This window comes from Erpetoichthys calabaricus, chromosome 12, assembly GCF_900747795.2.
Source record: "Erpetoichthys calabaricus chromosome 12, fErpCal1.3, whole genome shotgun sequence".
Classification (NCBI taxonomy): Eukaryota; Metazoa; Chordata; class Cladistia; order Polypteriformes; family Polypteridae; genus Erpetoichthys; species Erpetoichthys calabaricus.
The window spans coordinates 24,254,969-24,281,657 of record NC_041405.2 but is presented as its reverse complement, the minus strand read 5'-3'; the positions used below and the strand labels follow the sequence as shown (position 1 = coordinate 24,281,657).

Sequence of the window (26,689 nt, the reverse complement as noted above, 5' to 3'; positions counted from 1 at the left end):
ACTTGTTTGTGGAGAAAACGTACACAGTGTTCTCGGGGCCAAAGAGGAAAAGGTAACAAACGGGATGAGCCAGTGTCGTGGTCAAACACCAGTTTCTGTCGTGGTGTGTGTGTGTGTTTGTTAGTATATCTGTCACATTAAATGTGCACATCTGTAACGCACCATTGAAAGTGTGACCCGACAAATGCGCGACGACAAATGCACGACGACAAAACCACGAACTGATTTTCGACAAATGCACGCGACAAATGTGCGACGACAAAACCGCAAACTGATTTTCGACAAATGCGCGCCGACAAAATCTCGAAAATAAAAATAAAAAGCTGTGGAAAGCCTATTGACTGTGCTGACACACTAATATGTAGCCAGGTATCATGTAATATGTAGCAAAATGTTTTATTTCTCATATCTCATAATATTGACATCTAAATTAAGTTTTACAAACTATATTTAAGTAGAATTTTTTATGCTTTTATACTACTAATTATCGCGCATTTGTCAGCCGCGCATTTGTCGGTGCGCATTTGTCTATCGCGCATTTGTCGGTGAACCCATTGAAAGTGAAGTGTTCATACGCATTTTGGAGAAACAAACTATATATTGCTATCTAGACCAGGGGTGTTGAACTCCAGGCCTGGAAGGCTACAGGTTTTCATTCTAACCCTTTTCCTAATCAGTGAGCGGTTCTCACTGCTAATTTACTCCTTTCACCTTCATTTTAAAAGCCCTGCTTTTAAGGATTCAGTCCTCTGAATTGAATGGCAGTCAAACAGAAATGAGATGTAAAATGAACCAGCAGATGGCCAGCTAAACTGGGATTTCAAACTCCAACCAATTTCACTCCAACCGGTCTATTAATGAGAAGCTGATTCTTGCTGTTCATTAAACCCGTTATTTAATTCCATGGCTTGTTGCTGTTCTCATTCTGCCACAGCAGACATTCCAAAATGTTGATTTTTCTGATTTTTATAAGAACATTGTCAAAATGTTTTGGTGACCTGAGGGATGAACCTTACTGAGACCATCGCCTTTCTTTATTTTCAGATATTGTGTGATGGGCACAGGTGAGCTGGTCATGCGGCGGCTCTTTTCGTGTCTCATTTGGCTGCTAATTAAGCAAAAAGAGACAACTAAGGGGCCTGAGTCAAGTTAATTAAAACAAAGGCAAAAGAAGTTAATTAGCAGCAAAAACTGGTCACTAATGAAGAAGATGGTTAGAATGAAAACCAGCAGCCACTGCGGCCCTCCAGGACTGGAGTTTGATACCCGTGATCTAGACAATGTACTTTTCAGGAACGTCCTTGCTAATTTCAACAACACAATGCCAATCCATGTTCAGAGTATAATAAAACCGTGGAGAGTGCGGGTGCTAGACGGGCCTGCCTACAGTCCTTCCTGTCTCCCATTGAAAATGCATAGCACATTATGAAGAGCAGACTATGCCAATGGAGACTCAGGGCTGTTGAGCAGCTGAAGCCCAATATCAAGGAAGAATGGGGGGACAAAAGAAGACCCACTTTCAATATTACAATTAGTTTCCAGTATTAAATAGAAACACAATGGTAAACACAACTTTTTTGGAACATTTATAACGAGTGTATATATACTAAAATAAATGAGTCCAATTAATCTAAATTTTACATATCTCTAATTTGTACCATTTTCAATTAAAAATGGGTAAAAGAGCATTTACAAATGGCCCCTTTCTGTTTTATTAGCATTTTATATCCCATCCCATCTTAGTTTTAGTAAGACTGTATCAATCACAATGGAGTGAAACTGGACCTGGCTCAGGGATGGCTCAGTGAGGAAGACCATACTAAAAGAAACACATCGACCTTGCTGAAGAAAGGTGTTGACTAATCGCGTCACTTGCGAAACATGAAACAGAGCTATCCCATGAGAAAAGCATAACCAGAATATTACGTGGAAGAGGCCATTCTTCTTTAATTAATCTAAGCATAAAGAAGTGGAAAAAACATTACAGTTAAAACATACATTATTTTTTTTAAATAGTTACTTTTGTAACATCCTAAATGGAAACCCCCATGATATTTAATTGCAAATATTCAGTCTTTTCTTCTGATTCTTAAATATTTTTTTTTACTTCAACATCTGTTCATATCTGCTTTTCTACTTAATGTTTTGCAGAAGCTGAAAAAGGAAATTGCAAACGTCATTGCTGAAATTGAAGATTTCGAACAGGAAGAAGAAAAGTGAGTAGATGGTCAATATTTAGAGCAGAATACTGGGAGAAAAAAAACAGCTGTGGTATTTGTCCAACTTATGGCTTTGATGTTTTGAACATTATGAAGTCACTGTCCGAATTACACAAGTCCGATTAACAATTTTAATCAGAAGTAATACAAAATACCACATAAAGCTTAATGATCCGCACTAATTCTGCCTGTTCATTACAAATCAAAAAAAAAAATATATAGTTAAAAATAAAAACCTCTGTACTTTTAATTACGATTATTATTAATCAGGCTATTATATTTACGAAAGTATACTTCAGGAATGCCTTCAGTTTATTTCATATGCTTATGCAGAGCAAAGAGACATTTGTTTTTGCCCTTTGGTTTGCCGAGTTCACCCACAGCTTTTCAGTCATTCATTAGTGGCATTTTTAGAGATGTCCTGAGTAATTTGGTGTCTGTTTAAATTGACGACATTTTATTTTTTGTCGCTAGCCAGCCCTGAGTACCCATATTGCTCATGAGAAGGTTAAAACCTCGCAGCTTTTTATAGAACTTGCAAAATGTGAACTTCATAAATGGTCTGCTGTTCCTAGTCACTGAAAATTCCACCACAACACAAATGCAAAACCCATTAAGGTTCACTATTACTCATAGTTTATCAAGAACTTAAGTGTGGTCGTGACTGTAATCCCTCCCCTTGCTTAAAATTAAGGAAAAATATTTCCTGGTTTATTTACTTCTGCTCATTTTTATGCCATTTGGACACAATACTTCCTTTTATAGCTGAGGTGGAAGCATTAACTTCATGTAGGTGAAATATTATGTCCAATATGCACATCCTCTATCAAGGTCCAAAATTATCTATGGAGCTATTGATGCAGAAGAAATAATTGTGATGTGTGTAACAGGGAGTTATTAGCAGTTAAATTTGCTTTGGAGGAACTGGCTTGAAGGAATACAACATCCTTTTATCAGCTACATAGTGTCACAGACAACTTGCAAGGTGTCGGATGATTATTGTGAGTTAAAATGAGCCAGAAGATGACTTTGAAGCTAACAAATGGGGTCAGACAGACAAATGAGAGGAAACCATTCACTCCATCAGGTTCATTTATTCCTCTAACAACTAAGCTGCCCCAACATCTCATCTAGATGGTTCTTAAAGGCTGCCAAGGTTTCTGCTTGAACTGCACTTCTTGGTAATTTGTTCCAGATTCCCTCAACTGAGAGGGTGAAAAATGGGAAGTCAAATTGAATTAAGCAAACGGGGAAACAAAAGGACAAGACAAAGCTGTAGTTCAAAATCAAAAAGTTGTTAACAAAAAGCCCTACTAACTATCAGTAAGAACTTCAAAGTTGTTGGATTATCCACCAAGGAATGTGGACAAGTGTTCAGGTCACCTTATTTATATGTCACATCCATTTGTGTCACTGACATGATGACATGACTTAATCCAAGATGGCTTCTTGGTAAATAAAAAAAATAGAACCATAACAAAAATCAACTGTTTATTTTTAAGATGTGAAACTACTTCAGATTTACTGTTTACACATAAAAAAACCCTAAACCAGGCAAAAATATACATATAAATTTAAAAATGTTATACACAGACTATGAAATGTACCTCACAAATGGCTAAACCTTGATGGTCCCTCATGATTTTCAGTTAATTTCATTTTTTTAATTTTGCACCATGGGTGGTGATGGAAGAGCTAATTCTTACACCGTAACATTTTTCCAGGCTAATTAACATGCTGGTTGTCTTGCATGAAGGCCTGTTTCAGTGATTGCAGTATTCTGTCTTCTTAAAGCTAAAACCCAGTTTATATTCTTCCACCCTGGAGCTATAAGCTATTAAGAAGAAGATGACATTGCTTTTATTTAGTAATTTCTAGACACTCTGTACCACCCCTTTAACTACCACCCATGTGCAGCAACAACCTGGCTGATCCAGCAGCAGCTGTTCTTGCACCAGAATGCTCCCCACACATTTGCTATTAGGTGATGAATGGCTTACAGAAAGAGTTAGCCGATTAGAGATGGAGATGATTAAAGGGCCAGAATGGATGAGGCCATAATGGGCAATTTAGCTGAGCCATAGGAAAACACCTTTCTCTTTACAAAATACAGCCAGGGATCTTGTATGACCACAGATAGTCAGGACCTCCATTTTATGTCTCATCCGAATGATGGCACCAAATTGTGCAGCACAGTATCCTCCATCACTGCACTGGGGCATTGGGATCCACATAATAGACCACAGGGTAAGCACCCCCTGTTGGCCTCACCAACTCTTCTTCTAGCAGAAGCCCAAGCTTTTCCTAGATGGTCTCCCATCTATGTACTGGCCGGGCCAAAACATGCTTAGCTTCAAGTGGATTAGCTGTTCTGAAGTGCATTTGCTATGGCTTCTGGTGATAGCTAGAAGACTTTTTTTCCCATGTTCCTTGTCCTCCATAGTCTTACCTAAAATCACAAACCAGCCTCTGATCAAAATAATACTTTCAGTAAGAAAATAAAATACAGTCACTGTAGCACCTTGAGGGTCTGAACTAAGACACTCTGCTCTCCATGTTACAAATTAATGTTGCTACTGCCAGCCAATTATAAGAACCTTATGACCAGATTCTTTGTAATTCATTATGGTTATAAGAACCTTATTAACAGTTATTATTTATAATTCACTAGCAAAATACCCGCGCTTCGCAGCGGAGAAGTAGTGTGTTAAAGAGGTTATGAAAAAAAAAGGAAACATTTTAAAAATAACGTAACATGATTGTCAATGTAATTGTGTTGTCATTGTTATAACTGTTGCTGTGTTTTATATATATATATATATATATATATATATATATATATATATATATATATATATATATATTATATATATAATATACACACACACATAAACATTTATATACATATACATATATATACATATCTACATATACACATCTACATATATATACACACATACATAAACACACACATAAGACTTACTGACTGAAATGGGCTTTCATTGACAATCATGTTACGTTATTTTTAAAATGTTTCCTTTTTTTTTCATAACCTCTTTAACACACTACTTCTCCGCTGCGAAGCGCGGGTATTTTGCTAGTATATATATATATATATATATATACATATACACACATACATGCAGTTTTAATAACACAGAAATCAATATAAACATTAACATCATTATCATATGAGAATATGAAGTAATATATAAGAAGCACTTTTCATATAAATATAAATTATTAAACAGTAAAATCTTCTTCTGTAATTTGCTACCGTGGCAATTTGTGTGTCTGTCCAGGATTTTAAATGACCTGTAGCTCGCAAACCGTTTCACCTATACACTTGAAATGTGGTACACATATAGTACGTCACGTCTACTATCCGCTTTATGGGTGATGATTGTTTTACTCTTTTTATCTTTATTTTATTTTATTGTAGAATCAACTCCTATCTGCGCACAGCAGGGCAGCCGTGGGCGGATGCGTATGGTGGATTCACTCCATGTTATCGTGCATTGCGCTGTCACTGGTATTTTGATAAAAGAATTTGAACAACATATAAGAAGCGTATAAATTATTAAACAGTAAAACATTAACATTTAAGAAGTAAAGTTACATGAAGTACTACTGCAGTGCCTTCGGGTATACCTCATTTTTTGTTTGCCCATTACATGCTTAAATGTATACATTTTTTGGTGCACCTACCCGAGAACACGCGACATATAACCGAGCGTGGGAGAAGCATGGATTTTAAACACGCGTTGAGTTCATCTGCTGGTCTCCCTCGTGGAATAACTGGTAATGTTTGACTAAAATCTACAGCGAGTAAAACGACATTACCTCCTATTTTTTTTTTTACGATCTCTGAGATCTTGCTTTTTTCGGTTCAAGGCTTCATAAGCTCTTTTATGTTGTATGGTGTACTTATCCCAAACCATCATCTTTGAATGTTGCAAGACTTTCGCCTCGTATGTAGATCGGGGTAATTACATTCATTGCATTCCTAGTCTGAATCACAATGTGATTGTATGGGTGCTTATCTGGCCCTGTAGGGTTGCCACCCGTCCTTTAAAATACGGAATCGTGCCGCGTTTGAGAATGAAATTGCGCGTCCCGTTTTGAATCAATACTGGACGGGATTTATCCCGTATTTTTTTTATCATTTTTTTTTTAAAGCAGCGTCTCATGCAAATCATCCCACACGCATTTTATGAAGATGCCTCCTTTCCTACTTTGGATTGGGTAATACTTGATGTCATCGTTAGTTTGATTGGTGTTTTTAACTGTCCAGTGAGGAGGGCGTGTCTTTTAAGTACAGTCTGCAAAGTGTTGGCACTGAGATGTGGCGTCAGCGCCATAGTTGAAGCCCCTAACGTTGCGGTCAGCAAGTCGGCTAACATCCGCCATGTGCCGTCTTTCAGTTGCGAGAAGCAGATCATAGAATGGTTGAAACTGTTGCCCCTAACGTTGCGCCACGGCGTGTGGTTCATTTATACCTCGTGTCTTCTCATTAAACTTTTATCTCGCGAATATGTTATTGCAATCCGCAGCGGGAGCGTTTCTATAAACTTAATTGAAACTTACGTTTTACACCGTGCTTTGTTTCCCTTATGAACATGCTTGTATGCTTAACTCGCTCCGTTTTCAATTGTTTAATTAATTTTTTGCTCTTCGCTGTTTGCGGCTGTTCCTCCATTTCCCCCTACTTCGTTCTTTTATCTCGCGAATATGTTATTGCAATCCTTAACGGGAGCGTTTCAATAAACTGATTGAAAATAGTTTTGCATTTACCTTTTTAGTAAAAGGCGAGCTTTTAAGCCTGAGAAATCACCCCGTAAATGCACACGTTTAATTGCACATGTGTTAATATGTATGCTTACACAGTATTAAAAGACAGTCAAAAATTAACGTCATTTACCTTCGTTCCCGCGTGTGACTCGTGCTGTAAATGTCTTCCTTGTTTTTAGTTCACGTGATTACGTAGGAGGCGTGATGACGCGATACGTGACTCCGCCTCCTCCATTACAGTGTATGGACAAAAAATATGTTCCAGTTATGACCATTACGCTTTGAATTTCGAAATGAAACCTGCCTAACTTTTGTAAGTAAGCTGTAAGGAATGAGCCTGCCAAATTTCAGCCTTCCACCTACACGGGAAGTTGGAGAATTAGTGATGAGTGAGTCAGTGAGTCAGTCAGTCAGTCAGTGAGGGCTTTGCCTTTTATTATTATAGATTATGGTTATAAGAACCTTATTACTATTAACGATTATTATTTGTAATTCATTATTGTTAAACAAACCTTATTACCGATTATTATTTGTAATTCGTTATGGTTATAAGAACCTTATTACCGGTTATTATTTGTAAATCATTATGGTTATAAGAAGCTTATTACCGGTTATTATTTATATCTGCTTATTACTATTACCAATTATTATTTGCAATTCATTATGGTTATAAAAACTGTATTACCAGTTATTATTTGCAATTCATTATGGTTATAAGAACCTCATTACCAATTATTATTTCTAATTCATTATGGTTATAAGAACCTTATTACCGGTTACTATATCTAATTCCTTATGGTATAGATTTTGGATTTACCTTAATGGAAACTTTGTAAGTTTTGATAGACCCTGTGAATAATAATTATATATGCATTCAGTTAGCGGATACGTTTGGTTTAAGCTCCTCAAAATTTTCAGATAACACTATGAAACTAATAGAAATTTCCATCAGTATATTAAAAGATTCTCTGTATTGAATATGGTTTTTGTTTTAATTCCTAGCCAGGTTCCTTTGAAAGTTCTCACACGGCTTAATGTTAACAATAGATTATCCTGTTGGATTTAAATTGTTGATACTTCTAAGCCTCAAAACCCTGCATCAAATTAGATCGAAGATTTAAGAATTATTTCTTGCACAAAGTATTATTGTATTTAAAAATTTTTTTTTAAATCTTCTGGAAATACACAAAGGCTTAAAAAAAAGCCTTCAAATATGTTCTTCAATGACTTGAAAAAATGTGAAACCTGTCAGTCACCATTTTATTTAAACATTTGTATTCCCAAAGGATTATTTTACATATTTGAATCCTTATACTTAGGTCAGCTCTTTTGAAAGGTTACTCAGAGGCATAAGTGGGATTGAGTGGGATCTCAAAGCCACTTTATTTCTATAGCCCCCCCTTGCAACTTTTTTAGCCTCCAGGTCTCCTTCTTAACATTTTTGATATCTGCCAGCAGTCCGTCTTTTTTCTTTTGTTGACTTCATTCTTTTAAATGTTTACAACTGTGACCTATCTCAGAAGGAAAGTGAATGCACCTTGCTTTGGATCTAATGGAAGTAAAGAAACTCTGACCAAGACCACCAATATATTTTGATATTAGAGAACAAACAGGAAACCGATCTTCAGATCCATCCATTTGTTTTCTAAATCACTGAATCTAAATGTAGGTTTGCAAATGCATTAAACAAACAAGCCGTTTTTCTAGACCTTCATGGCTTGACCATAACTTCCACTTCCCTTTTTCAAAGGCTGCATTCACTTTTTGACAAAGGAAGGGAATACAATAAAATAACAGTCATTCAGATTCTTTAAACTGAAACTTAAAAAGATATCACACAAAACAAGAAGTGTGTAGTTTGATTAAGCCTAAAGTCAAAAATAGAACTAGAGTATAATCACTACTGAGCCTTCTGGTGACCAAGCTGATGAAGGCCTGTGTTGCATGCTTGTTGTCAGCATCCATTTTCAAGTTTCCACCAATGATCGATGAGAGCTCACCTTTCATCTCATTCCAGTTTCAGTTTAATTTAAATAATTCGTGGAAATGATGCTTGGCCCAGTTCATAGCCTTTACCAAGCAATCTGACAAGCTGTTGCTTTTCTTTATTCTGTTTAACATGTGTGACCACAAGAGAGCACCACTGAGCCCCAAACACTAGACACAACTCCACCAATCACAGTTTAGGGACAAAAAATAGTTTTTGTTTTTTTTTATTACCCCGAGGCACATTCACATTTCTTCTCCTTTCACTCCTGCACTCTGCCTCCCAATTCTCATCCCTGGAGCTCCTTTTATGTTGGACATAGGAGCACTTCTGGTGCCATGGCATTCCATGCTGGAAGCATTTGCGGGTCATACAGAAGCTATCCCAAATAGTGATGTCCACTTTTCAAAGTACCACCCTGTGGAGCCCAAGGACCAGACGGGTTCGCCCTTCCAGACTATAACACTCAGTGTGACACCAGTAGGGGGGCATACCAGCCACCCAAGCCGACACAGAGAGACGCAAGAGGCACAGTTATAAAAGCAGTGATTTATTTTTCTTCTCTTTTGGAAAACGTCTTCCCTCTCTCCCACAAGCACAACAACACAGTCCAATTAAGCACAATACACTACTTTTCTTCTCTCTTTCCTTCTCTTTCTTTTTTTTCCTCCACTTCTCCTCAGCAAGCTTTGTCTCCCTCCACCTGAGTCCGGCTCCTGGAGCAGTGGCTGCTGGCTCCTTGTATAAGGCTCTTGGAAGTGCTCCGGGTGCTCATTGACCTAATTCGGTTGTGGCGGAAGAGCTGCTCTCCAGGGCTCAGTAACAGCTGGGCTGCACCAAACCCCAACTTCCATGAAGCCCTGTGGAAGTCCTAGGCACCGCTGCAACCCAGGGGGGCTGCCATCTACTGCTCCGGGGTAGGTAACGCTCTGCCCACGCTTGCTCCCCTGGTTCTTCCAGCGTAGAGGCGTCCTGGCCATCCACCACACCAACTCAGCCCTGTGGGTGTCAATACTGGTTCCTGCCAGGAGAGCACTGTTACCTTTCATGCTGGATGACAAAAGGTTTACTTGTCCCATTTCTATCCATTATTGGATCAACCAGATCAGATTGCATCCCCAGTATTGGACTCTACTCATTATGGCCTCTAGGCCAGGGAGGTAGTCAATCCCGACCCTAGTCTGGATGCCAGACCATCCAATTTGGCACTTAAACAAGCATTAAATTCAGTTTTAATGAGGATATATAGCTGCAAAACATATTCATTTTGGCAGATCTTCTTCTTTTTTTAATAATCAGGCTCAAATGTTAAGGATGGCAAGAGACCCGCTCAAGGTGAAGCTCGGGTGAAGTTAAGATTTGGTTACACCAAACCATATTTACCTTTAAACACCTCATGTCCACCTCAACACTAATTCCTCAGTTGACAAAAAGAAAGAAAATGAAACAAGTTAAATCACGGATTCTAAAGCACCAGAGTAAGATTTCAGTGTTCAGCCAATAATGAGGAATAAGAGGACCTCCTGATTAACACCACTTGAAATGCTACAAATTTAGGTGTAATGAGAAAAATAATTGCTTACACATTCATATGTGGGGGTTTCCTCATACCGGTGATTTAGAAGGCACCAGACAAAACAAACTGAAGTGATTACAAAGTGTTCATAAGTAATTCTTAATGAACATAATGATAATAATAATAATAGTAATTGTAAGTCATTAAGAAAACAAAATGTTTTACAAAAAAGGTCTAACAAGAAAAACTTCTCCAAATCAAAAAGAACCTTAAGGATGAAATTCAAAAGCGGGAAAGTGAAATCAATAAACCAGTATAGTAAACTGGGGATAATTACAATCTAATATCCACACGTAAAAATGGAAAACATTTGTAAATCAGTCTACAAAATCCTCAAAATAAAATTTTCAAAGGATTGTGAGACTTAACAAAAGCAAAGCACAGAAGGAAGCTGAAATACACAGCTGTGCACGGACAGATAAAGCCACAGCAAAGAGGCAGTGGCAACAGGTGTCTTCCCCAAGCCCTTAGGAAACTGTGGCCCTAAATGGTATATTTCATTGTTTTCAAATGTGTAACTTTCATTTTTGCATAATTCAGCAGATGTTTTAATTATGTTCTTGTTGCTATTACTTTTTATTTATGTGTGTGTTTATATTTTGGCTGCTATTTAATTTAGTTTAACCACAACCATTTGGTGTTATTCTTAGTATAGACGGCAGTGTTGATGTTAGTAGTCCTCCCATGTTGTTAGCATGTGACACCAAGAAGAGGCTCAATGGGACACCATAACTCATGGTCTATTTAAGGTTGAGACACACTACAGCTGGTGTCCAAGACTGGATAAAGATACTTAAAAATATACCGTATATACTTGCGTATAAATTGGGCCTTGAAACCCGAAAAATCAATCATAAAAACACATCGAATTTCGTTGCTGTAGCACAGTTACCAATTTCTTTTGCCAGTTCAACGACTTTTAATTTAAAACCAGCTTCATATTATCTTCTCATCGAATGCTCCATCGTAGATAAGGGATGCTCTTACAATAAAGGTACATGAGGGTGTGAGATACTAAAAACACAAATCAGTGCTTCAGAATAGTTCTGGTATTACCACGTGGCACAATAAATAGGAAAAAAAAATGGAAAGTGTGCTCCGTGACTACTCTCTCAGGTGGGCGCTAGCATATCATTGGACCAATAGTGTCAGTTTTCCGCATTCGACTTATATGACCGACATTATAAAATACCTGAAATTATACGGTAAAGTCAAGTCCCGCCTTATCTGTGGGAGAACTTTAAAACGAGAATAATACTGCATATAAAAAATATGATTCTGCATAATGTATTTATGAAAACGCTTATTAAGTAGCCAGGACCTTTCAGGAATGATTTATTCAACTCTGAGTTTTGGATTTGGATTTGTACCTTGTTGATTAGTTTTATTTTCTGGGTTTTCAAAATGAAAAACAGGATTAGGCACAGCAACAGTCCTAGAAACCTTTCCCACTAGGGCTGTTATTCCCTATTATCAGGCAAAGTGTTTTGATTGGTATTTTTTTGTATGATTTACTGAGGTGTTTTGGACAATTAGAGTTTTTAAACACAAGGAATTCAGTTTTGGTATTTGTTGCCCAGTGGGGGCTGGGTGCTCTCAGAACCCCTGCAGATTTTGTTTTTTGTTTCCCCAGCCCTCTGTAGTTTTTTTTTTCCTGTCCTCCTGGCCATTGGACCTTACTTTATTCTTTGTTACTTATTATTGCCTAATTTTGCTTTAACATTTGTATTTTTTCCTTTCTTCATCTTGTAAAGCACTTTGAGCTACATCATTTGTATGAAAACGTACTAAAGAAATAAGTATTGTTGTTCTGTATGAGGTGTCTTGAAAAAGTTGAAATTTCTTTTTGTTCTATGATGCTTTTTTTTGTTTCATTATGGGTGCCGGCATTTTCTGACACTCCTGTTGGTAGTTCCCGTAGCAATTTTACCCAAAGTGCACTGGGTGTACACGCCACATGGTGTCATTGTAGCCACTGTATGAAGTTCAGCACATGTATTGCTGAAACACCCCAGATATGGATAATCCTGCGTGTTGCCAAACAAATATTTGGTATTATTTCTGGTATAAAAGAATAAAATATTGGGTAGTTAGACTTACATTAAACCCAAAACACTAACTAAGATTCAGAGTTCTCATTTCCAAACCTGACACAGATCCTGATTATGTTTCTTTGCCTGGTCCTCTTATGTTCACTGTCTTCTTTGAGTCAGTAGACAAAGTATACCAAAATTGGTTACTTAAGGGTCATATGGATACAAACATCATTTATGTTTTAAGACACTTTGTCTTACACAGGAAAAAATCAAATTTTAAACTGGTGTTCATCAGCTATGGTAAAGGTATGCTAACTGATTATATCCAGATTTGGATGTGACCACAGTATTCATCATACAAGTTAGTTTCATTCTTATGTGTCCCAGATTCTCAACTCTATTTTAATGTCTACTGACATTTTGAACTTTAGATTGGTATGGTGGTTCATTGTGGTGTTTAAGTTTCAATTATTGTTTAAGGTGGGTGAGGGAGTGAAGCACTGGTGGGATTTCTTAATCATGATGCATTCACATTATATGTGTGTGTGAGTGTTTTGTGTATTTAAATATAGTGTGTGTGTATGTATGTGTATAGTGTGTACATATGTATGTATACTGTATGTACTTTTCAAATAGTTTGAGGGAACACTTAATCATCACAGTCTAACACCAAGTCAGTTAAGCTTCAGGGATATCAGTCTGTCCAGTTAGGAAGCACAAGCAATTGTGAATCATCTTCACCTGCTTTGGTGCAAAGGAAAGTGACAACTGGTGCACTGAAGAGGCAACAGCAAGACAACCCCCAAAAAGGGAATGGTGGCCACAGACAGTTCTTCTCTCCTTATCCCTCCTGACTGATTCTTCTCTAGTTTTGTGTTTTGCTAGTGTTCTTGTCACTACTGGGAAGATGAGGTGGTACCTGCAGCCAATCCAGAGTGCACAGGTAGTCCAGCTCCTCCAGGATGGCACATCCATATGTGCCATCACAAGAAGGTCTGAAGAGGATGGAGGAGATACCAGCAGACAGGCCGTTACACAAGGAGAGCTGGACAGGGCTGTAGAGGGGCATGAACCCAGCAGCAGGATTGGTATCTGATCCTTTGTACGAGGAGGAACAGGAGGAGCATTGCCAGAGCCCTATAAAATTACCTCAAAGTGGCTACTGGTGTGCATGTTTCTGTCCAAACTGTCATAAACAGACTTTAAGATGGTGACATGAGGGCCCAATATCCACTACTGGGACCGGTGCACACAACCCATCACCGTGCAGTTTGAAACCTACACTCAGTGTGAACCTGTTCTCATCTGTAAAGAGAACTGGGTGCCAATGGCAGAGCTGCCAGTTGTGGTATTCTCTGGTGAATACAGGGAGAGAGAGACTCCTCTTCAGCATAGCATGAAGTCCCCAATTCTACTATACCTTTTTTTATTGGTTGATATGTATATGTATATTTTATGGTGTGGTGTTTTGGTTCCAGCGGAAAATGGAAAATGGATGGATGGATGGATGTTTTGGTGAAATACACATCTCTGAACTTTTCACTGTTTAGCAGATATTGGTGTAGTAAGATGTTATGCAAAATGACACCTTTAATTAGCTAACTAGAAAGATCACAATATGCAAGCTTTTGAGGCAGCTCATGCCCCTTCTTCTGGCAAAATGTACATTAGTTACATTACATTAGAACATTAGAACACTCTAGACGAGAACAGGCTATTCAGCCCAACAAAGCTTGCCAGTCCTATCCACTTATTTCTTCCAAAAAAACATCAAGTTGAGTTTTGAAAGTCCCTAAAATCCTACTGTCTACCACGCTACTTTGTAACTTATTCCAAGTGTCTATCGTACTTTGTGTAAAGAAAAATGCCTTAAAGTTTGTGCAAAATTTACCCTTAACAAGTTTTCAACTGTGTCCCCATGTTCTTGATGAACTCATTTTAAAATAACAGTCTCGAACCACTGTACTGATTCCCTTCATAATTTTAAACACTTCAATCATCTCACCTGTTAATCTTCTTTTGCTTAAACTGTAAAGGCTCAGCTCTTTTAATCTTTCCTCATAACTCATCCCCTGTACCCCTGGAATCAGCCTAGTTGCTCTTCTCTGGACCTTTTCTAGTGCTGCTATGTCCTTTTTGTAGCCTGGAGACCAAAACTGCACACAGTACTCCAGACAAGGCCTCACCAGTGCGTTACAGTATAAAGCTTGAGCAGAACCTCGTTGGACTTGTACTCCACACATCAGAGCACTATATAACCTGATATTCTGTTTGCCTTCTTAATGGCTTCTGAACACTGTCTGACAATTGAGAGCTTAGAATCCACTATGACTCCTAAATCCTTTTCATAAGGTGTACTCTCGATTTTCAGACCACACATTGTGTATTCAAACCTCACATTTTTACTTCCTATGTATAATACTTTACATTTACTGACATTAAATTTCATCTGTCACAAATCTGCCCAAGCCTGTATGCTATCCAAGTCCTTCTGTAATGATATAACGGATTCCAGATTATCTGCTAATCCACCTAACTTGGTATCATCTGTAAACTTAACCAGCTTGTTACTTATATTCCCATCTAAATCATTTATATATATATTAAAAACAGCAGTGGCCTTAGCACTGACCCCAGTGGAACACCACACTTAACATCGGCCAGTTCTGATGAGTTTCCTCGCACCATCACCCTCTGCTTCCTGTGTCTGAGCCAATTCTGCACCCATCTAAAAACATCACCTTGAACTCCCACTTCTTATTAATTTGATGCCCAACCTCTCATGTGGCACCTTATCAAATGCTTTCTGAAAGTCCAGATAAATAATCTCATCTGCTCCACTTTGATCATATGCTTTTCTTGCCTCCTCATAGAATTCCAGCATGTTAGTAAAACACGACCTCCTTCTTCAGAACCCATGCTGACTGTTCCTAATACAGTAATCCCTCACTTATCGCGGGAGATAGGTTCCAAGGCCGACCGCGATAACTGAATTTTCGCGAAGTAGGGACACCATATTTATTTAATTATTTAACGTGTATTTGGACGTTTTTAAACCCTCCCTGTATTGTTTACAACCCACCCTTTACTCTATTAATAACAGGGACAACTGCTAAGCAATATGAAATCGGTAGATAAGTTTACACTTACTGTATAGCAAAGTACACGTAGCAGCTTGTAGGTGGTCATGATGTCGTCGACCTTGTTGCAAAGATTCCTAAAGCAGATTCCATCCAGACTACTGCCTTATCACATCCACTTGCAACTCGTTTTGCGCCCTGGTTAAAGGACACTGCGGCCGTAGATCTTATATGCTTTTCCTCCTTTTTAAATAAAAAGCATCGTGGACTCATTGATGCTGTAATGGTGTCCTGCAGCGGTGTAGCTGTTCCCTTCCTTCAACATATCCAAAACTTTTACCTTTTCTTCAATCATTTGCATCTTCTGTTGGCGCTTGGACACGGCCCCTGAAGCAATAGCACGTTAATGCTGAATGACTGAGATGAGACTTCCTGGTTAATGCAGCACTCCGTCGCTGAGCCAATCAGCAGCATACAGGAACTTAACTGCGTGCTCTGATTGGGTAGCTTCTCAGCCATCCGTCAATAGCATCTCTTGTATGAAATCAACTGGGCAAACCAACTTAGGAAGCAAGTACCAGAAGTAAAAAGACCCATTGTCCGCAGAAACCCGCGAAGCAGCGAAAAATCCGCGTTATATATTTAGATATGCTTACATATAAAATCCGCGAAGTCGTGAATCCGCGAAAAGTGAACCGCGAAGTAGCGAGGGATTACTGTAACTCCTTTCCTTGCCAGGTGTTGCTCAAACTTATCCTTAATAATTCCTTCCATTAATTTTCATGTGATGCATGTTAAACTTACTGGTCTATAGTTGCTTGAATCTGCCCTGTCACCCTTTTTTATATAATGGGATGATATTTGCCATTTTTCAGTCTTTTGGAATCTCTCCAGCGTGCAGTGACTTCCTAAAGATATGTGTTAAGGGTTTATATATGTACTCGCTAGCCTCCTTAAGAACGCGAGGGTAAAGATTATCTGGTCCTGGCGATTTGTTTGATTTCAGCCTATTTAATCTGAGCAGCACTTCTCCCTCTACAATTTCCAAATCCCTCAGTACCTCCTTAGTAGTCCCTGTTACCTCTGGGAGGTTATCCACTTGCTCATTTGTGAACACCTCAGAAAAATGTAAGTTTAGGGTATTTGTTATTTCATTGTGGTATCTTTTAATTCCCCTTTACTATTTCTGATGCTCTTCATCTCCTCCTTGATTGTTCTTTAACTACTAAAATACTGAAAGAATCTCTTAGGGTCTTATTTCGCCTTATTTGCTATATTCCTCTCCAACTGTCTTTTAGCCTCCCTGATATCCTTCTTAATGGTTGCTCTCATGTTCTCATATGCTCTACGATTCACTTTGCAGTCATTAGTTTTATATGCCTTATTAGTAGATTATGCCATCTTGCCTGAAGAAGGTGCCTGAGTGGCCTCGAAAACTTGCATATTGTAATCTTTCTAGATATCCAATAAAAGGTGTTATGGCTAACATGGTACAACACCCTAGTACTGTAGAAACTGGTGTTAAGGCAAGGAATTGAGACAGGGCATAGGTCACAACCAAATCATCCTGAACATCTTCATCCATCCACATTTTTATCATGTCACTCGAAGTAAGTTCAGGAACTTGAATGATTACACATACGTATTTTTAAATTTTAAAATATACCTTTCTGTTTTAAATACCTTGATGAGTTGTGTGTTTTTACTGGTTATGGGAGCTACCGTATGCTTGCAAGATGTCATTTTTTCCATTTCTGTCGAGATACAAATCTATAAAGAGCATGACTTAATAATGGCCGTGCACCACTTGTAATCTTAGTATGCAGTGGTCACAGCTTGTTGTTGTTATGTGTTTGTTCAGAAGGCCCCTTTTTTCTTTTTTTAGTTTTTTCAGGTCCATTTTGAAGTTTCATAACTGTCCACTTAATATCAGAGTATCAATCAAAATGATACTTTAATTTGGGCAGTACTGGATTGACTCTGAAAATAAATGTTTTGCTGTTGAAGAAACATAGCATGATCTCTGCCAATTTTCAGAAAGACTGCCACAGTGATGTGAATGTCTTTTACCAGCTCTTCACTCAGCCCCAAACTGAGTTTCACAATGAGTGAAGCGACCAAAATTTAATTTTAGCAACTAACACCAGATGAAAGCTTCACAAATGAAAGTCACAAGCAGACAGCATTGTAACCCACCACCCAAAATAGCATGGCCTGGATTAGCTATTTGATTCACTTAAACGTCCAAGTTCTTCCTGCCATTGTCTTCTTGGTCATTTCTTCATGCCCATTTCTGCTGTTACTCCATGGTTTCTCTGACCTCAGCCTCCAGTGCATATTTTTACAAATCCTCATATACAATTTGTTATTTTTACTAAAATCTAAATGCAACACTCTTTGCTGGATTGCAATTTCAACCTTCGTTGCAGACATAACGGTAAACAAATGACAGTAACAGGAAAACATAACCGTACAAAAACAGGAAGCCAAGATCAACAGTACCAAGCTTGACCACCTCTTGTAGCCACCACTCCTTGAGACAACTGGTGCATACAGCCAACAAGCCTCTGAATCGACTAGTGGGAGATTGTATCCCATTCCTCCTGAAGGGCCCAACAAGGTTTCTTGCCATTGGCAATATGAGAGTCATGTTTCCAGATGTTGCAATCCAGAGAATCTTAAAGTTGCTCCATGTAGTTTATTGGCAGAAGAGAACTCAGGTGAAGGTCACACTTGCAAACCCATTTTCATTCTTCAGAACAGTTGTGGCCACAGAAGTTCTGTTTGGCTTTTGACATTTTCCTGTAACTGTCAAGTCATCTAGGAGGAATGAATAGAAGGCCTCCCGCATCTCTCGTTGAACTTAGAGCCTCCTGTCATTGACAGCATATTGTGTTTGCTGCCAGTTTCAACGCCAGCACAAAAGGCAGATGAGAAGTGATCTCTTAATTAGGCCAATCTTTTGCTGGTATTTCCCAATATACACATTCAGTATATTGTGATCGTGCAAGGTATGACAACTGATCCCAAGAAATGTTGGGGTGCCAGCCGGGACATCCTGTTTAATAGAAACGGGAAGATTCAAACAAAAATGGAGCACAATGGCACTCCTAAAAAAGCATAGCTAGAATTTAGCTGGTTGCTTAAAGTGATCAGGTCTGGTTAGGAGCTCCATCTCTCTTGAACATCTGTCTAGAATGCAGCTTTCTGTGAGTGCCTTGGTTCTATAGTCCTCTCACCAGAAGGAGTGGAGTCAGTGGTCCTCACTGAGTGTCTTCTTCCACAGTGGAAATAGAAAGTGATGATGTCGTTAGCGACAGTGCCCTCTCTCATCCTGGAGTGGGATTGCTTACCCAAGACTACTCATGAGGGTGATCCACAGACATACATGCTTGACAATATACACTGTACCTTCAGAAAGTATACAGACCCCTTCATTTTTTCGCATTTTGTTATGTTGCAGCCTCAGGCTAACAAATAATCTAGATAGATAGATAGATAGATAGATAGATAGATAGATAGATAGATAGATAGATAGATAGATAGATAGATAGATAGATAGATAGATAGATAGATAGCAGTGGCGGCTGCTAGCTTTTGAAACAGGTGAAGCTCATATTAGGCCTTCATCATAAAATTCATTATGTTATTTGTACGTAAATTCTGCCCTCCATTCCTTTTGCACAAAATGGTCTGTGACCCTGTTGTACCAATTGGCCATCTTTTCCAGGGACTTAACCAGTTACCTCTCAATGGCCAGGAGAGCAAGGTTGCTCAAACGATCTTGGCCCATCGTGTTGCGGGTGTATGACTTGACCTGTTTTAAACAGGAGACGCTCCTCTCTACACCTGCTGATGTAGCGCCAATTGTTGCCACTAACGACAACAGCTTGTAGAGCTGAGGCATTGCACTATCCAACTCCATGTCTTTAAAAAACACCAAGAAATCACACAGCTTACCTCTGCTTCCCTGTAAGCCATGATCTGAATATAGTACTTGAAGTTCAGATCTCAGTCTCCCTGAGTCAAAGAAATGGCCATAACTTTTCAGCACACTTTCAAATGCTGTCAATTAAAAAAATGGGTTCCGCCCTTTAAACAGCTCCTCCAATCATCATGCAGCAGCCCAGCGTCCTGGCCCGCCCACTGCTCCATTCACTCCCAGGGAAGCTCAGAGTGACGATTTTGGTGCATTTATCCAATTACTGTCCAGCTTTTCTGCAGTGAAAAAAGCTCCTCTGTGCAGCTTGCCCATAGAGCTCCAGTGAAGCTGGGATTCAGGAGGGTTTAGCGTGCTGTGCTGCACGGAAATGTATGACAAGAAAATCGCGTCAAACAATCTACAATAAATACCTGATTCTGAACGAGCTAGTCATGAAGTTGAACACGTTCTAGCGCACTTTTATTAAAACCAATATAAATACGACAGTGCATATATGAGCATTTATTTTCTGACATAGTAGAGGAAGCGGAGCTTCCCTTGTAGTCTTAGAGCAGTTGCCACTGATAGATAGATAGATAGATAGATAGATAGATAGATAGATAGATAGATAGATAGATAGATAGATAGATAGATAGATAGATAGATAGATAGATAGATACTTTATTAATCCCAAGGGGAAATTCACATACTCCAGCAGCATCTAAATTTTTCCCCATATCAAGCAACACACAATACACAAAAATAAAAAATACTGAAATATTCCACTGACACAGGTATTTAGACCCTTTCCTGTGACAGTTGAAATTTTGCTCAGGTTGCATCCCATTCTATTGGTCATCGTTGAGATGTTTCTACACCTTCTTTGGATTTCACCTGTGGTCAACTCAAATGATTAGACATAAATAGGAAAGTCAAAGAGCTGTTGCTCTTGACAATGTATATCAGAGGAAAAACCAAGCCAAGAGGTCAAATGAGTTGCCTGCAGGCTTAGAGACAGGATTGTGTCGCAGGACAGATCTATGGAAGGCTATAAAAACATCCTGCAGCATTAAAGAATCCTGCGAGCACAGTAGCCTCCATACTTCTTAAATGGAAGAAGTTTAGAACAACTATAACTGTTCCTAGATCTGGCCACCCGACTAAAACAAGCAGATGGGGGAGAAAGGAGATAGTAAGAGAGGTGACTAAGAACACAATGATTATTCTGGTTGAGCTCATATGTGCATATGGGTAAAACTACTAGAAAGACAACCATCACTGCAGCACTCTCTGCTCTATGACATAGTGGCTAGACAGAAATATCTCTTCAGTAAGACAAATGGAATTCCACTTGGAGTTTGCAAAAAGGCACCTAAAGGACTCTCAGACTATGATAAACAGGATTCTCTGGTCTGATGAAACTAAGGTTAGGGTCATGTTTAAGGGAACCAGGCACGGCTCCTCACCTGTGCAGTACCATTCCAATAGGGCTGTGATATTGTGGACTTGGTCATGGAACAGGGTTGAGGGAAAGCAAAATGCAGAGATACTGTACCCATAAGGAAAACCTGCTCCAGAGCATACTGGGCTGAAGGTTTATCTTCCAGAAGAACAATGATGCCAAGCACAAGGCAATGCAAACACAGCAATGGATATGAACATCTCTAGGAGCCTGGGCTTGAATCCAATTGAATATCTCTGGAGAGACCTGAAAATACCTGTCTGCTGATAGTCTCCATCCAACCTGACAAAGCTTGAGAAGATCTGTAGAGAAGAAGGGTAGAAAATCCCCAAATCCAGACGTGCAAAGTTTGTCATGTCAAATTCAAGAAGACTCCTGCCTGTAATCACTGCCAAAGGGGCTTCAACTAAGTACTGAGTAAAGGGTCTGAATGCTTGTGTCAATATGATTTTTCAGTTTTTAAATTTTGATACATTTGCAAAAATATGAAAGATCCTGTTTTCACTTTGTCATTCTGGGATAATGAGTGGTGCTTGATGAGGGGGAAAAAATAATTAAATGAGATTAGTACAAGTCTGTAACATAACAAAACATGAGAAAAGTGAACGGTTCTGAATATTTATTAAAGACACTAGTGTGGCCCCGGCCGGGATGCTCCGACAATGGAAGGACTGGGGGAGAGAGCTTTTCCAGGACATTTCTCTGCCCCCGTTGGCTTACAGTGGGGTCACAGGTTTGGAACATGGAAGCTCAACCCTGCTGGGGCGTGTGGCCACAACCAGGTGGTGCCTAAATGTTTACAGGACCCTGTTTGGCAGCACTTCCACCACACCAGGAAGCACTTCCAGAAGAAGGTCGCTGGATGCCTGGAGTCCTTCCAGGTGTTCCTGTAAAAGGGGCCAGTCGCCACTACTCATCGGCCAGAGTCGGGATGAAGAAGAACGAAGCTGCTGAGGAGGACTGGAGATGAACGGACTGTGCTTTGGTCCTGTGTTTTGCTGTGGATATTGTGCTATTGCGGGGAGTGAAGAAAGCGCTTCTCCAAGTGAAAATAAAGGTGTGCCGTGCAAGATTTGTGTCTCTGCCTGTCTGTGTCAGGGTTGGGGTGGCTGGAGTGCCACGGTATTCCACAGTAGATATAACTTGTGATAATATTGGTTTAACAGAGGAGCCATGCCTCTTTCTAAGAGTTAATGAATCATAGAACATCAATGAAAATATCAGTTGTTCTAGTTGTGTTGAGTTATGTATTCTGTAAAGAAAACCAATTAATAACATGGGTGCTTAATTAAAGTATTAAAAAATAGGGTTGAGGTTTTCAGGTAATTATAGCACTGTTTAAAAGTAAAACCTATGCCATAGCTGATGCAACCTTCTTTGTTCATGACCAGTTTTCATTAGTTAAAAAATTGAGTAAATGCAAAGAAAAAATAAGTTCATTTAAGAAATTCCTGCTTTTAGGTCAACAAGAACATTTAGCGTAAAGGGGAAGCTATTTTCATGGTGCTTCACTTTTTGGTTAGGAGTATAGTCACATTTTCTTCATTTTGTTATTTTATGGTTGCCATGATTAATACTTGTGTTTTAGGATTACAGTTTCATGAAAGAATGAAACTTAGGTTTTGGGCATCCCCATTCTCACTGATGTTTAAGTAGTCATTCAAATGCAGTGCAGGAAAAAAATAATATTTTAATACTTAGTTCTTGTTAAAGAAACAAACAGAAGATGGACACAAAGTAAATTTGCTTGTCTGCTCATACTGCTTAGAGATGATAAATGACCACATTTGGTCCAATATGAATGCTTTTGTATTGTTAAGGCTAGCTGCAATTGTGTGAACTAAGACTCTGAACCTAAAACTAAAGGTTGCCAGATTGATCCCCCTTTCTGCTCTATGTTTGATGCTGAAGCAGACCCCAAGTACTTCCTATAACATCCATCCATCCATTTTCCAACCCGCTGAATCCGAACACAGGGTCACGGGGGTCTGCTGGAGCCAATCCCAGCCAACACAGGGCACAAGGCAGGGAACCAATCCCGGGCAGGGTGCCAACCCACCGCAGGACACACACAAACACACCAAGCACACACTAGGGCCAATTTAGAATCGCCAATCCACCTAACCTGCATGTCTTTGGACTGTGGGAGGAAACCGGAGCGCCCGGAGGAAACCCACGCTAACACGGGGAGAACATGCAAACTCCACGCAGGGTGGACCCGGGAAGCGAACCCGGGTCTCCTAACTGCGAGGCAGCAGCGGTACCCTTCCTATAACAGTATTGCTAATTACAAGCCAAAAACTAACAGGGAAACCTTCCACCCACTAATAACTCTTGTATACATACCTTGGGTCACTAGTGACCCATGACATCTTGTTTACACCTGTCGTAGGGTTATGATACAGTGGGGAAGCAGTTCATCTATAATAATTTACTACTGAAAATATGGCAAAATTGTTTATAATTACTTTATTTGTTGGTATCAGTTTAGGTGTCCCTAATTATGCTGTGCTTATCAAGTAATTACTTGTATAATTACCGAGTAACTAGGTGTTATTACTTTATACTTAGTGTGTAATACAGTGTAACACTATAATTAAGTACTCAATTGTAATATTTGTGCTACAATTTTTATATGTATAGTACAAAATGAGACTCCAGACATAATAAAGGTTTGGGGCAGCCACCCGTATAATATGTTCCTGGCTGCAAAAGTAAAGAATTGTAAGACCAGAGTAGTTTACAAGACTGAGTCCAAAACAGAACTGAAATCCAGAGGAGGGGAAAGAGGCTTTATAGGGAGTTTGGGGGAAGTGATGTCATCCTTGGGGCCGGGACCGGAAGTGATGTCGTCCTCGGGATCGGGGCCAGAAGTGACATGCTCTGAGTTGAGGCACCGGCTACTGGCGGGATTTCCCAGGAAAGGTCTGCAGAAGACTTAGAAAAAGAGTCAGTGCACCCCGCCACCCCCATGGTGGACGTGTTAACAGTATTCTTTAAGCCATTCAGCTGCCTCCTATTTGCACGTGTGTGAGAGTATGTACGTGGGATTATTTTGCTGAGTAACAGACTATAATTGTGTAATTACTGTATATGTAAATATTCAAAAGTAAAAGTAATTAGGTGTTAAAAATCAGAAGTAAAGTGTTCAGGGAAGAAGTTTATAATTATGTTCGGCTTGATTCAAATATCAATATATGCCAGGTCTCTAACGACCCATGGTATGTAATAGAAGCCCCATGTATACAAATGATAATAATAATATGGCTATAAACATTGTGAGGGACGGCCAACAGTTCAACCCAGCCAGGATGCCGAAAGGAGGGAAGGCAGATATTTTGGGACACTGTCTCCCTCAAAACGCTAGATGGCAGCTCCCCTGGAGTGTAGCGGTGCCCCGGATTCCCACAGGGCATCCTAGAACTTGGAACAGCCCTGTTGGGTGCCATGGGTGCCGCCAGGGGGAGCTGTCAAAGGACCTGGGGACTCATCCTTTCCCTATAGCCCGGAAGTACGAGGTAGTCATGAGGACAGAAGCCCTGAAGTATTTCCAGTTCTTCATTAGATCGAAGGCTATATGAAGGACTGATGGGAACACAGCAAAAGAGCCAGAGTCAGGAGGTAGAAGACAACGTTTGCTGGGAAGTGTGGAGGAGATAGAAAGAGAGAGAATTGTCTTGTTTATTGTATTTTATTGCCTGTTTATTGTGGCTGTGGTGTAGCGGTCAGGGGCCGCTAAGATTCACACTGTCTGACGGTGATTTATTTATTTTAATAGAAGAGATCCCAGGAACATCCCCAGCCTTGGATCGACCCACACACACTCACAACAGAGACAATAAAGCACACTGGGAAAGGCAAACAATTACAAATGTAATGACCCAAAATAATTAATGAAAACAGTAATATCACCCCTGACCCCTTCGGCGATATTACATATAAACACAAACACCACATAGCAAAGTCCATATAAACCAAACCGGATGAAGATGAAAAGTGACCAAGTTAAGTCCAGCAATCTGTATGTTGAAAGGGAGAAGGAAAAATACAGTCCTACCGGTAGTTACTGATGATGAGGATGAAATCAGATGATTGATTCAGGAGCGCTCCACTCTTCCGGAAAACCACAGAATCCAACACAGTTCTCAGTGCACAGGTAGACAGACGATCCAGACCCCAACAAACGAATACTGTCCAGGACACAAAGATTAGAGTTCCAATAACAGCAGGCTGAAACGACAGATAACCGCAACACACACTGCACCAAAACAAAACAAACTTTTTCCTCCTCTCCTTTTGCCCTCTGCCCTCCTTTTAACTACCTGTGGCCACCTTTGACCCCAGCAGCCCCAGCAAGGACTGCTGGGAGATGCAGTTCTTATAAAGTAGCACTGCTACAGTGGTGTTTTGAGCACTGCTTTCAAGAAGAAAAAGTATTTAAATACTTCTAGGTGCTTTTACCCTTTGTCCTGAGTGTCTGTCTGTTGGGTTTAAAGGGGCAACAGCGACCCTTAGCATTTACTACATTAATAATAATATTTCTAATGAAGTTGTCACGCCATCCTGTAACCTTCATATTGTGCTATCAGTTTCTCTCTGTCTGAAATGTCTTTTCTCTCATCCACAGTAAAAACCTTGAGCGTGGAAAACAGCTTTACAATGGGAAAAAGAAGTTTAACATGGACCCCAAAAAGGTAAAGTGTTCATTAATTAGTCCCCTAGTTATTTTTACATAAATGTGCAATATTTTAATTCTGTTCATCCCTTGTTTATCCACCTCTCTCTGTTCTGCATTAGACCAGTACAGGTTGAAAGACAAAGGGTTGGGTTTGTACGCCTTAATGGTCCAGTGTTTTATGGCCATTACTTGGGTTAGTGGTGGGTGAGTTATTTAAAGGAAGAAAAGCAATTTCCTCAGAGGAAGGATACTAATTACTTTTGTAAAAGTATGTATTTTTTATATTTTGGCATGATGATGTATCTGCGGTGGGTTGGCACCCTGCCCGGGATTGGTTCCTGCCTTGTGCCCTGTGTTGGCTGGGATTGGCTCCAGCAGACCCCCGTGACCCTGTGTTCGGATTCAGCGGGTTGAAAAATGGATGGATGGATGATGATGTATAGTGTGTTTCCCCCAAATGTTTCATAATAGCTGTGTAACTCATACATGCTCAGCACAATCTTGGGCAATTTATGTAGATGCCTTTTGTTTGTGAAATTTTAAAGGATTATTTATCCACAGGTTTGGTCTAATTAATTGGGAATTGGGCGCACTAAAATGGAAGAGTACTTTTTATTAAACAAGCATTTTTTTTTTTATTATTTAACAACAGATAGTAGATTGTTGACAGTGATGCTGTGTTAAGCTCTTACCTTACACACTGAGAAATATGAATTTGATTCTTGGCTGGGGTGTCAACTGTTTGTATTTAAAACATTCTCTGCATTTTCTGCAGACTCTCTGGTTTTCTCTTACACCCCTAAGACTATTTCCCCTGAGACAGATCTACTACAAAACTAATGAAGCTTAATCTCTTGAGCCTCTAATACTGGAAAGGCTCCAGAAGTGACCTTGTCCACAATGCTGAAACATTTTTGGTGTCTATTGCATGACATGAA

At 39.5% G+C, this 26,689-nt stretch overlaps 1 protein-coding gene across 2 annotated transcripts in view; it reads left to right on the top strand.

The window, feature by feature from the left end:
* LOC114661965 (cytohesin-4-like) overlaps window positions 1-26,689 on the top strand; it is a 182,585-nt gene that overhangs the window by 84,610 nt on the left and 71,286 nt on the right. For both annotated transcript variants that reach the window (XM_028815238.2, XM_028815237.2), the window contains 2 exons: window positions 2,152-2,216; window positions 25,701-25,767. In XM_028815238.2, coding sequence (XP_028671071.1) covers window positions 2,152-2,216; window positions 25,701-25,767 — 132 coding nt within the window. The remainder of the gene's footprint in view (window positions 1-2,151; window positions 2,217-25,700; window positions 25,768-26,689) is intronic.